Below are 13539 nucleotides of genomic sequence, written 5' to 3' on the forward strand. Positions count from 1 at the left end.
CTGAACCTACTTACGAGACGGTTGAGACTCGAGAGATGAGAACTTTGCAGAATAGGTAATTCAGAATAGTGATAACTCCTACAAAATGATGCAACAATATATCTGCGCCATGCTACACATTTGTACAATCAAATCTACACGCCCGTGAAGCTGTATGTCTTGGTCATGCATCACGAACGCAAGTTAGCTACTTGGATCTGCATATAGTTGCTAAGGACTACGGCACTGCTAATCCAAATCAATCCATCTGGCTACTTAACAGGGAGTCGATGTTGGGAGTCACAATAGCTGTCATGTCTGGTCCTCCCAAATCACAGCACCGTTTATCCTTTATGTTGACCGCCATAACATTTTGATGGAAAGTGCAGGCAGTACCAGAAGAAACCTGCAAGCCATGCCATAATGTTACAGATGATAGGATCAATTTTGAAAAGATACAAATAGATTACGGTGCAACTATAACCGGTATTTATTTATGTCCAGAATAAAACACCCACACAGCCCTGAAAACATGTCATCCTGACCACTTGAGTCTACATTGGCTAAGATCAAGTTCATTCAGCTAAACCTACAGTCACGATTCGTGACTGTTATGATAACATAGGAGGGCAATGCAGAAGTTGCTGTTATGATAAAAATGGAGAAAATACTTCATAACTTTGAGCCTAATATAAATAGGAAAACTGAAGCTTACTTATGGCTATAACGCTATTTCTATTGGTATTTGGTAATTAGCTTTAAATGAATTAAAGCTAAAATGTTGTCTATAAGGGTTTCCTGAAACCATGTCCTTCAGTTAATCTATACAGTTTGTCCAGCAGAAAATGGCTAGCACGCAATACAGTTTCCAGGACAGGGCAGAAAATTAGTAAGCATGAATTCCAACAGAAATGATGTGTCAACAGAAACAGGATTAGGAAAGTACAAAAGCATGAAGCAGGGTAAAAATGACTCACATTATACATGATATCTCCTAACTTGAACTTAACAGCACCACTTTTGTAGACCAACATCTTGCCCATGTATCCCTCAGGAAACTCCTCCAAACTGGTGTCTTTTTTACGTGGGGAACCACTCATTATGAAGCTTCCAGCTATTTCTTTCTCTTTTATGCCATGAGAGTTGCCAGAAGATTTTGCAACACTGCCAACCATTACTTTCTCCTTTCCTTTCCCGATTTTCACTGATTTTTCTACTGCTCTCAAGTTATCATCTGTTTCTCTCCTGTTGGCATATCCTGGTGCTCTGCCTACAGGAAGATTGGGAGGAAACTTGAAAACAAGCATCCTAGGTGTATCGTCTTTTTCCTGTGAATGAAAAGAAGCAAAATGGACCGAAAATCAGAAATCTAATATCAAAAGATGAGGAGGATATCTATAATTACATTTACAAGGAGACACACGAACAAACATGTTCAATATTAAATCAAATATAATACTGACCAGCAAGCCAAGAATTGAAGCAGAATTTAGAGATTTTTCATCATACTCCTTAGCATCCTCGAATTCAGCTTTATCAAGAATTTCTGGAGGAAGCAAAACAGAAAAGAATTACTATTATTGCCACATGGTAGATTTTAATTTACAAAACTCAGAAGACAGGCTATAAGGTTGAAGAATCAAGTTATTTTAGCTATCCTAATCTGATTGTATTTATTATATTTTTCCTTCACAAAAGCATTTCATTAGTGGGACCACCCAGATCCCCTGCAGCCCCATACTGTTCCTCAATAAAATGGGTACTAAAAAGCTCTTCATTGTAATACATCAGAGAGATACCTGGGTTTCCAGAATGAGGTTTCCTAAGAGGTAGTTCAGTAGGATACAAACTATTATAATCCTGCGGACAAAGTTGAAGACATAAGCTCAACCTCAGTATTTTTCTCCATATAGTTTGGAAAAGGGATAGGATTAAGAAAATTGTCTTTACCCAAGGGGCTCGATATTCTTTCTTCTTCTTCTTCTTCTTCTTCTTCTTCTTCTTCTTCTTCTTCTTCTTCACAGTAGCACCACCAGTTTCATCAACAATATTGTCAGTGACGTCTTGTGTTCTTGCAGAGGATGTAGAAGTAAAATAATCTTGCATTTCGCCGGTGGTAGATGCTTCTGAGTAGGCCGAAGAACTTCCATCATCAGCCCTTTGCCTTTGTCTGCTTGAGCCTGTTATGGTACTTGATTCAACTTCGTGTGAAAAGGCAACTTGCACTGGAGCTGTGGTTTCAAATTCAAACATAGTTTCATAATGAGACATAACAAAAATACCATAATACTGTCTGAAACCTGATAAAAATTGCTATACTAATAGGTTTATGTTTCTCTATCCTGTACAAAACAAATAATTACGTTTCTCATTTACAAAGGCAAAGGCCATACCCAATAGCACCAGCTAATATTTGTCATTAAATAAATTTACAAAGTGGCACCCATATTAAACAACTAAAAATTATATTAACTGCAACCTAACGAGATTTCAGAAAAGAGATTACATTTCTTCTCCACTTTTACTCCCGGCTTTGCTAGATGCCCCTACAAATTGGGAAATTGAAGCAGTCAGAAACATCTATCAGGCAATAATTACCTCAGAAATACATTGATAAGCTAGGACTACAATCTTTCCCATGTTATAGCAATGCAAAGGGCTGCAAAAAGTTTAATCACTGCAACATATCTACTCAAACCAAAAGATGAAAATCCACTGGAAGCAAACATATTGCAACAATATGATATGATTAAGGAGGAAGCCATATAACATTGAAAAGCAAAAAAATGGTTCTATCATACTGGGAACCTTTGTTGTATCTTTTCTATATGAAGGAATAAGAAAAATCAAAACTCCAAGGTATATGTATAGGCTAATTACACTCCTACAAAAATGGAAAGAGCAAAACAGGAAAGAACAATAGGGAAAAACACTACTCCTCTGTCTTTTGGAATATCCACCATTAAATTTCCCATTTCACTTTTACTTCATTTATCCTTTTACTACTTTTGATAAATGAAGTAATAGAGAGTAGTAAACTGTCACTTATGAACTTGAAAACAAGATCTGCATTCAATTAGATATTAAATAAAATTTTCTTAGACGACTTATTTTGCTCAGACACCCATAAGCCTATATATTGTACACAACCATATCTAAACCAATTTTCATCTATTTTAAGAGATTTAACACGAATGTAACTAGTCCCTGTTGTAATTGGTTTCAGGGTGAATCATGCACATAAAACTAAATCAAGAAAACAGATCCTTGTTCTAACCAGAAACCATTCAGCAAAAGATTAAATAAACACGAAAAGTAGTCTGATCATACACCACTAAGTTTCTTAACATTTTGCTGTCAATCTCAATTTAATTCTTCAGCTAAATTAAATATTCTCTGTAGTAATTACTAAAGCACTTGTATAAGTAACTTATAGTGTAAAAGTTTTTCCCGCAAGTTCATCATGGTAGAGCGGTAGAGAATTATCCTCTTAAATTTTGCAATAAATAAATCATTCAAAACCTTTAATTACAATGTCAATGAGAAGCAAGCTCATGTGATTATGTGAGTAGGGAAAGTGCAACAAGACCACAGCTGTGTTCCTAAAATCCCTCAAGTTCAAAACGAAATAATTGATTCTGATAATTTATCTTTCCTTAATCGGCAGACAAAATTGGAGAGCGAAAAATAAGTAAATAGGAGAGAGAATTACGGAAACTCCGCGGGCAGGGAATCGCTGCGTTCCGCCATCATCGCCACTGCAAAGTTCATTCCAACATCAGTCTTGAGAATTATACATAGAAAATGGAAATACAAGCCGGTTGTGGAGGTTTGTTAAGAGTACATTGCAGTTGAAACGGATTTCCGAGTTTGAGGTTTTGGAACATATTTATGAACCTGAGAAATCACAAACAGAAAAAAAATCAGATAATAATACCACTTAATTAAGAATGCGTATGACAATGAAGCGCAGACCCTTTTTGGACGTTTAGGAGGGTCAGGATCCATAAATGGCACCTCGAGCAGCACCTTGAGAAGTGCTCGTTGAAATTAGGGGTTTCGAATTCGGTAAAAGCAGCCAAAGGAAGAAGGTAGCTCAGATCTCGGAATTGAGAGGGAGACGGGAGAGTGTTTAGGAAGTTATCTCGGAATTGAAGAAGAGAGTCAGAGAAGGAAACTCATTAATTAATCATGCTTTTAACTGTACTACTTTGTAAATTAATCTTCATACCGCTCTGTCAGCAAGTGAATATTAATATAATTATTTATACCTCTTTTATAACAGAACTCACATTCACATTCGGTTTGAATTATAAGTTTTAAGAAACGTAAAAAAAAATGTATTGAATAACTTAGTTGACTATGCGAGTCATAATTATTAGTTTTACATTAACACGTGAGTGTGGATATGAATGGACTGAAATGATAAAATATGACTAGAAAGAGGTAGTACTAGTGCTCTATAAAAAGGAGTAGCGAGTCACGATGGGGTGAGTAGCCTGCAAATTCGGATACCCATGGGTACCCAAACCCAAAAGATTCCCAAAATTTCAAAAATATCCATATCTAAAATCCGATCCGTATGTGAATTCGGATACCCTGATACGCAATGCGTGTATCCGAACTCAACTAATCAGGTACCGATAAACCCGAACTTACTAAATTTCAAATTTATTCTATTTATATAAATTATATTGGGACGAGAATAGAATTTACTCCCTCTGTCCTGTTAGAAATGAAACGTTTTCCTTTTTAGTTTGTCCCATTAAAAATGAAACGTTTCATAAAATAGAAACATCTCTATCTCTACTTTTTCATCTCTCTTATTTTACTCTCTCTTCATTAACTCACAATACTACTATATATTGACTATTATTAAAAGTTTAAACTTTCAATTTTAATGCTTTAGCTTTTTCCAGATTACGATTCTACTACCCTAAGTTTAAATGTGGTTAAATAAATTTACCCTACGGGCCGTCGGCCCTATACTAAATAAAAATCTTAATTACAATACATAATTAATCGGGTTTAATTAGATATTAGTCGGGTACTATAATACTGGTTTTGAGTACCCTAAATCTGAAAAATTCTAACATTAACTACCCAAACCCATACCCTAACCCATAATTTCGGGTTTCGGGTACCCAAAACCCGTCGGGTATTGGGTCAGGACCGCGTATACCCAAAACCCGAGAACTAAATTTGCACCCCGAGGTGAGGTTGAATTGAGAGTGGTGTGAGCCGCTGAACCAACAACATGGTAATGCAAAGGGAGAAACTTGACAAAATTAGTAAGGTGTCGTTTGGTTTATTAGATAAAATAGTAGCAATATATAGAATTTATAGCTGGACAGTTAAAAAATCAAATTTCATTTCGAAAAGCAATGAAAAATGCTATTGAATTAACTAAACAAGCGGATACAAATGGAATTCAAGTACAAATTGCAGGGCGTATTGACAGAAAAGAAATTGCCCGTGTCGAATGGATCAGAGGCAGGGTTCCCCTATAAACCATTCGAGCGAAATAGATTATTGTTCCTATACAGTGTTGGATATTTTAGTATAATTGGATTAACTTGATTGATTAGTATTATTATAATGATACATCATTTAAGTATGGAGGTGCGGAGTGCACGCTTATTTGAATTCATTATGATGTTAGCGGCGAAGCCCCTTAACAGATGAATGGGGGTCCGGGGGCAGCGCCCCCGGGTAGCGGGGTCCAAGGGGCGGCAACCCCTGTATAAGAAATTCATCCGAAAATGTAATTTCTGAAAGTCAAAGGACTAATTTGCAATTTCAGAAACCTTTTGAAAATTAGTTATTTTCAGTTATATTCCCAACAGATGCACTGTTTCATCAGCAGGTGCACTGGTTCGTCTTCTTCAAATTCTGATCGATTCTTCTGGTTTTGTACAATCTTATATATCAACATATTGTAGTAAATCTTCTGAATTTTATCCGATCAAATATTTTGGTAGAACCACCGAAATTGATTTGATCTTAAAGTGATATCTTCACGACTTTCAGATTATCCGGTTTTGTTCAATATTCAAATTCTCCCAACATACAGTTCGAACTACTATCTATGGAGTATTGACATCAAAATTTGGATTTTTATAGAAAAGGAAGAGGAGTAAGAAAAACTTTCATCATTTTTTCCTTTTATCAAGCAAGATAGTATAATCTAAGATTAAGTTGTGAGATTATTTAGTAGAACGGGATTGACAATGACTAATTATCACATGACTATCCATCTTAGATTAAGTAATGAGGTTCAATATCATGAACCAAACATAATACTCGACCCGTTCCATAGTAATGGAGGTGTTTCTTTTCAGCACGGAGATTAAAAAAATTTGTGTTAGGCGAGTTAAGTAAAAGAAGAATAAAGTGGAAAATGAAAAAGATAGATAGATGAAGAGAGAAAAAAGTAAGAGAGAGTAAAGTAGGTGTGGAAAATGTGTTGACTTTTACTAAAAAGAGAAATGACTATATTACTATGGAACGTACCAAATGCCAAAGTGACTCTATTACTATGGAAATGAGGGAGTACTAATTTAATAATTGGGCATAATCTTTCAAACTGAATACCCCTAGGGGGTGTTCGGCTTGCAAGATTGTATCCCAAATTAAATGTGTAGTGTGTTTTATTCATGAGATTCAATCCTAGATGAATTATGGAATAATTAGTCATAGCTAACCCTATATGACTAAAATAATCTCACAACTCAATCCTATATTATATCTTAGTACTCCCTCCGTCCTAACTAAGTTGAGACAAAACTTTTGGGTACGGAGATTAGAAATTGTGTTGAAAAATAGGAGAGAGGAATAAAGTAGGAAAGATAAATAGACAGAGTAAAATCAATGGTGGAATAAAGTAAGAGTGATTGGATGTTTTGTTTTTTGTCAAAAATAGAAATGACTCAACTTAGTTGGAACATCTCAAAAAGGAATACGATTCAACTTAGTTAGAATGAAGGAAATATTATTTTATTTAGGAAATCGAATACCAATTAGATTATTAGGTGTATAGTAGCATTTTGTTGCTTTCAATGCGAATCGGCTACACTAATTAGTTAGGAGGTTAGTTAGCTTAGTGTAGTGAATATGCCATATTGACATGAAAATAAACAATAAAAACACGCATTACAATCAATTAATGCAAGTAGTAAATGTTCTTGTCTCCCATATTCATTTATCTCTTAGCTTCCTTGCAAAACTCCTCGATCATAGTCGTCATTGACGTCGGAAGACAGAGATGGTATCGTGTTCATTACTAACATATACTTTTGTGGACTATGCTCATATAAAGAACCCATGAAAAAATAAAAAAGAAAACCACCATCAAGGTCATTACTTACATATACTTCAAATTCACAATTGTATATTGTATATTGTATATAATATATTATATATCTAATTGACATATCTTTGATTGTTTAATTGGAGACACTTTCAAGTAAATTTCGGGACACTTTTTAATAGTGTCTTAATGTTAGTAAGGATGTGAAAACTAGGACGCTTTTATGAATTGCGTTGGAAAATATGTTGAAGACGCAATTTAAAAGTGTCTTCAAATTAATTCACCGATGCTTGCTAATTGCGTATTTATTTTAATTTGGCACGCTACCAATAAGGACGCTTTTTAAAGCGTCGGTGAAATATTTAGAAACAAAAAATAGTGTCCCGAATTAACTTTAAAAGCGTCCTTAGATGTGTTTTTTTATAGTAGTGTCATGTCATGTATGTTAATAATACTATTATTCAAACTAAACTTGACTATTTCAGTTTTTTTTACATGTGAGCTAGAAAAAATAGTAGACTGACTTAAATTTTGCAAGCAAACAAACTCTATTTTATTTACTTGAAAAACGGAAAACAAAGCCTTGTTCGATCAATTTAATCTCACTAGAACAATATAAAAACTCATCGCACTTCACTTTGCAGCAGCCGCAGAAACAGATCCAATGGGCCTCGCGAAAACAAATGGGCCAACACTTTTCCGGGCCGCAAAATCTCCACAGCCGTTAACAACAGCCGACAAGTTGTAGGGCGGCGCATCCCTGGAGAGCCACTGGTCCACGTAGAAAATGGACTGGCTGCAGCCCATGCGGTGCCCCGTGGAGGTGATCTCCACGGAGTTACAGAGCCAGCCGTGGTGGGACCCGGCGCCATCAGAGGTGATATTGATCTTGCAAATGGGGGCCCCGATGCAGGGCGCGAGGCCCGTGAAAACATCGACACTTCCCCTCTCCAAGTAGTCGTGTTTTGGGCCCTTGAGGCCCCATTCCTTGAGGTCCGGGATCCAAACCGAGGCCTTGCTCGAGTCGCTCAGCGTCACGCTGATTTTCGAGTTGGTCCCTGCTTTCACCACTGATCCCGTCTCCACATACAGTGTGTAAACACAATCCTACGTCAAAAAAACAATTAAAGGTCACCATGATCATAAAAATTAAACAAACTCGATTACATAAGAATCACACACAGGAGAAGATGCGGATGAGGTGATCACGAAAAGGGTGGCGACGAGCGAAGCTGTGGCGTGTATCAACCCGATGTGACTGGACATCTTTCTCTACCGATGGTCGTAAAATACCTATTTACTTCTCGACTAATCAATACTAGTTGTATAAAACTGTGTATAGATATTGTATTGTATGATTCAAATAGATATATAGATATTGCATGTGCTCTATTTATAGCTAGTTCATCGTACAGATAATTCTTCTTGATCTGTGTATTACTTATTCAACTCTAACAAACATAACAAAATTTTGGCGTTTGACTAGCTCAATCATTATACTACATAAAGTTGTGATTCAGACAAAGTATATCAATAAGAAATAGGAGTACTATTTACTAATTAAAAAGGTTTAAGGAAATAAATTATTTACTTAATAATAAAATTATTATCATAAAATTATGAAATAGTGATAAAAGTAAATATACTTGTCATATTACTATAATCCAATTTTACTTCTTAAAAATGTGATTGCCACATATATGATGTTCATGGAGGCAAGTACACCGCTACATGTTAGATAAAATATAAAAAAAAAATACATATATAAACGTGAATAATTTATATACAAAGCGAGATTTTGATTTTAAGTAAACCGATCCACACAAAAGTTTGGCGCTGGGAGAGAGCTTTGATAGTAGATGAGGTACTCACCTTGTAAGAGATGATCCAAAATGAGACTATGAGAATGAGACTGATCAGAGGAAAAAAGTTTTTATTTTATTTAAAATTAGTTTAATTTTAAGGGATATCCAAAATAGTAAAACTAGTCTATTTTAGGGAACAATGGAGTATATTTTTCTAGACATTTCTTCACTTTGTATCCAGATATTTCTAATACCGAAGTTCAAATATTTCTACTATAATTATCAATATATTTGTAATACATAATTCTCAATAAATACACTAAATCCTACTATAAAATAGTCTTCTTTTGCCATTTTAGTTCTTTCCACAAAATTAGTCCATTTTCTATTCTTGAAAACCTTTTCACCACGTGAAACTCACTATCAGCCAACGTATTTCAATTACTTTTCTCTTCTTTTTAATTCTAATCAAAGTTAAACAAAATATACTCAATCATCTATATATCAAACAAATTCCACTATTAACACATAAATTGAATTCCTCTACTCCTACAACCAAAATTTGTGCATAATCACTTGCATCGGCCTCAAAATCCAATACACTGATACACCAATTGATCAAGTGGCTGCAACATAAGTATTAGTTGAAGCAACTACAATCCAACAACTTCTAAATCTCCCAGTTTTGTATATAAAACATTTTGTGAGTGAAAACCTTCCATGCCCAGTATAAAAAAAATAAAAACTAGAAGCTCATCTATAGAGCTAGCAATTGCCTGAGTTTAATGCAACATTGTTTCATTTGCATTAATGCAACCACATCAGAAGCTCATCTATAGAGCGGGCAAGGATCCTCTGCAGTTTTGCAAAACACAGCAAGCCATGTTGTGCTTTATGCGCTGTCGTTTTGTATAAATATACTGCATAGTAATTGTTGGTAATATTTGTTGATTTTTTTCTGTGTTGCGTGATATGTGATACTACAAATTTCAGCTGCAATTTGCATCTCTATTCATTATGTGCACCATAATAATAATATTAATGAATGTATTAACGGTTGTTGTTAATTGTTTTAATGTATCTTCAATGTTTCCTCCTTTGTATTTATTTGAATAGATATTTAGGAACTTGAATATGTATATACACATGCGTATTTTGGTTTATTCATTTTGATTTAGAATAAAATTATTTTTTTTTATCTAAATTAATTTGTTTTGAATAATTTAGCTAAAGGATAATTTACATATAAATTTCTATTCTTTTGTCAAATTTTAAAATTGTATCAACTTTAAAATTCAATTATAAATTATCAAATTATTGATATATTTGATTTTGAAACCAAATTATTTATTTTTTCTGATTTTATAACTAAATTATTGATTTATTCTGATTTTGCAATGAATAATATTTCAACCCTATCTTTATAACTTAAATTAAGTGGCACGATATCATTTGCATTAATGCAACCACAACCTCAAAACTAAAAGAGCTAATCACCCTCACTCGACCGAATTAATTCTACTCGTACATCGACAATTGTTGCTAGAGAACCGCCTCGGGATAATAAGAGTTCTGCATGCATACAATAACTTCTCCGTCTCACCATCCTACCTGAAAATCCCGTCCCAAGGCACCTGTAAAAATAGACTCAAAGTTTTTAGTAGACAAAATGAGTATCACAGAATATCTAGTTATCTTCTTTCACAAATATTCTGATATTTCTATTGCAAACTACAAAAATCAAGGTTCATCACTCAAATTAAACCTGATTTGTTATGAAATGTTTCCATCTTGATAAAATCTTTGTACTTAAGTGGCTTTATGAAAATATTAGCAACTTGATCTTGTGATTTTCCGTACTCCACAATAGAGTCATCTGTTTTGAAATGCATTCTCTTATATCTTACTCCCTCCGTCCCATAGAAATCGGCTAATTGGGAATGACATTGATTTTAATGCGTAAAGAAGGAGAAAAAGTAGTAGAAATAATGTTCTAGATGGTATGGCCAATAAATGATAAAGTAAAAAGAAAGAGAAAAGTTTTCCATAAATGAATATGGATTATTTCTATGGGATTAACGAAAAAGAAATTTAGCTTATTTTTATGGGACTGATGAAGTATGATTTTATGTACTCCACACTTGAGTCTTGTGATTTCACGTATTCCGCATATGAACCTCCTATTTAGCAATGCATTCTCTGGTATAGTAGAAACAAGTGTTGATGTGCTTACTTTGATTATACAACACCAAATTTTTTATAACACAATCACCTACATGTTATCCATACAGATAGGTGTTGGCTGTTTTGTTGCAACCCACCTCCATTAATAAACTCCTGATTTAAACTGCATGGTAGTCAAATATTTAGTTTCACAAAGTTGATAATGTGACATTAGGCCATATAATTATAATTGAATAGGCCATATATAGTCGATCATATATCTGAGTATCACTCACATTATTCATCTAGCGTATCTTTCTTGGATAACTTGACCCACAGTCCACTGTGTTTTGATAGTATGCAATTCTCTATTTTAATTTTTTTTTCATAATCTTTCTTGCATAGTTAATTGTGTGCCATCAACCAGATCTATGTCATATCAAATTCTTCTCTCATGATCTTCTTGAATATGCTTGATTGTTTCATGTGAAAATAAAACATACCAAAACACTACTTAAATATTTTCTCCTTTAGTTTTGATATGGAATGCATATTCATGAGGGTACTTGTCTTTGATTCTCCTATTCCATACTCTTCGTGCATATTTCAGCTCTTACAAAGCATTCATTAATTTCAAAACTTTATTTTCTTGTTCACAATGACTCACAATGCAATGGCCATGATGCCTTTGGTAGTGTCGTCAACTCCCACTCTCTTCATCCACGGAGACACAAAATTTGTTATTTACTTGGTTTTTGCAATTAAGTGGATTAGTTTGATATCCAAAAATAATTGTCCGACTAAATTTGATGTACCCAAGTTTACCAATGTAAATATATAATGAAACTCGGACATCAGTCAAACTATAATAAAATGACAAACTAAAATCATAAGCAATAATATCAAATAACATAACAATACCATCATCTATCAATAACCTAAGAACAATCACAAATTCGTATATGAATTCGATAAAAAAAAAAAAAAAAAAAACTAAACCAAATTAATGAATCCTACACGAAGAGGTAGACCGTGACAACAAGTGCTACAAAAGCAGCAACGAAGTAGGAAACAACAGACAATTTCACAGTCGAACTAAACTCCGGCCACCTCGAATCCCCATCGCCCTCGCCCGTCGGCGCCAAGGAAGGTGGAAGTTCCGGCGCAAGCTCGGGCGCAGCAGCAGGCGGCAAAGGATGCATGACGCGAACGATGAGCCTCTGGCCCGACTTGCAGTGGCCGGGCTGCCCGCTGATGAAGTAAAAGAAGCCCGGCCTGTCTAGCTCATACACTGTGCTTCCATCGTCGAATTCAGCGATGGGATTCGTTGCATTGCACGTTAGATAATCGGCCGAGGTGACCACCAGCACCGAGTCTTTCGCATAGTGGAAGTCTGATGCAAAAATTAAGAAGTTTGTGAATGTGAAATTAAGATGTTTGTGAATGTGTTGGATATGTTTGGTGTTGGGAACTTACGGAGTGTGTCTCGGATGTGGAACCTGTTTTGCGCGGCCCACTCGTTGTAGGTTTCGCGCTCTTTTCCGGTGGGTTTGGACCACCCGATTTCGTCTGCGACCTCAAACTGGAAGGCTGAGGCTGCCGTGATAGCGAATGAGGCGGCGAGGAGGAAAGTGGCTGCTTTGGAAGCCATTGATTGGGTTATGTATATAGGTGAATTGAGATGAGAGAGGATGAAGAAATGGAATGTGGTGATGAAGATGGTGAATTGATGATATATATATAGGCGTAGGAGGAAGAGAGAGATCGCATGAGGAGTGGTGAAGTGAAGTAGTGTTGGGAGTGGGGTGATTCAGTTATGCTTACGTGTTTTTCTTCTTTGGAAACACTCAACACTTGCGCTCATTCAGTCAAACATTTTCAGAAATCGGTTCAATTATGGTCCCTTTTTTTATATTTATTATGAATATTTAACTAAAATAATAAGTACTTTAATCAATTAGAAAACGTTGGTTCAACTGGAATAGAATTTTGATGTAGATTTAAATTTAAATTTAAATGTAAATTTATAACTTACACCATCTCAAATCATTTACACCAAATCCAAACTCATTTTTGAGTATATATCATATCAAAAAGTAGTTTTATTCCAATTATTTATACTAAATTCAAAATTTACACCATTTTTGTGTTTTTGCCTCACACATTTTTGCAGTAACATCATATTTGATGTTGTTTGACAAAAAAAACATTAAAAATGAGTTTGAATTTGATGCATGATTGAGAAGATTTTTACACCAAAACTTATTTTTTGGATATGATTGA

At 34.9% G+C, this 13539-nt stretch overlaps 3 protein-coding genes across 3 annotated transcripts; all 3 read right to left on the reverse strand.

The window, feature by feature from the left end:
• Window positions 1-34: 34 nt before the first annotated feature.
• Window positions 35-4159, reverse strand: LOC125211680 (uncharacterized). The gene is made up of 9 exons (XM_048111573.2): window positions 3955-4159; window positions 3824-3876; window positions 3692-3737; window positions 2486-2525; window positions 1930-2210; window positions 1779-1839; window positions 1443-1525; window positions 957-1307; window positions 35-385 (listed from the first exon to the last, which is right to left on the reverse strand). Exons 1-9 carry the CDS (start codon window positions 3985-3987, stop codon window positions 239-241), a joined length of 1095 nt encoding a protein of 364 aa, XP_047967530.1. The 5' UTR covers window positions 3988-4159; the 3' UTR covers window positions 35-238.
• Window positions 4160-7817: 3658 nt separating this feature from the next.
• Window positions 7818-8646, reverse strand: LOC125211015 (PLAT domain-containing protein 3-like). Its single transcript, XM_048110686.2, has 2 exons — window positions 8471-8646; window positions 7818-8395 (listed from the first exon to the last, which is right to left on the reverse strand). The coding sequence occupies exons 1-2, from the start codon at window positions 8552-8554 to the stop codon at window positions 7922-7924; spliced, it is 558 nt and encodes a 185-aa protein (XP_047966643.1). The 5' UTR covers window positions 8555-8646; the 3' UTR covers window positions 7818-7921.
• A 3502-nt stretch (window positions 8647-12148) lies between these two features.
• Window positions 12149-13084, reverse strand: LOC125199550 (mavicyanin-like). The gene is made up of 2 exons (XM_048097534.2): window positions 12733-13084; window positions 12149-12649 (listed from the first exon to the last, which is right to left on the reverse strand). Exons 1-2 carry the CDS (start codon window positions 12905-12907, stop codon window positions 12270-12272), a joined length of 555 nt encoding a protein of 184 aa, XP_047953491.1. The 5' UTR covers window positions 12908-13084; the 3' UTR covers window positions 12149-12269.
• Between the last annotated feature and the right edge of the window lie 455 nt (window positions 13085-13539).

The sequence above is a fragment of the Salvia hispanica genome, chromosome 3 (assembly GCF_029641045.1).
Source record: "Salvia hispanica isolate PSC_SH4W2 chromosome 3, Shi_PSC_v1, whole genome shotgun sequence".
Classification (NCBI taxonomy): domain Eukaryota; kingdom Viridiplantae; phylum Streptophyta; class Magnoliopsida; order Lamiales; family Lamiaceae; genus Salvia; species Salvia hispanica.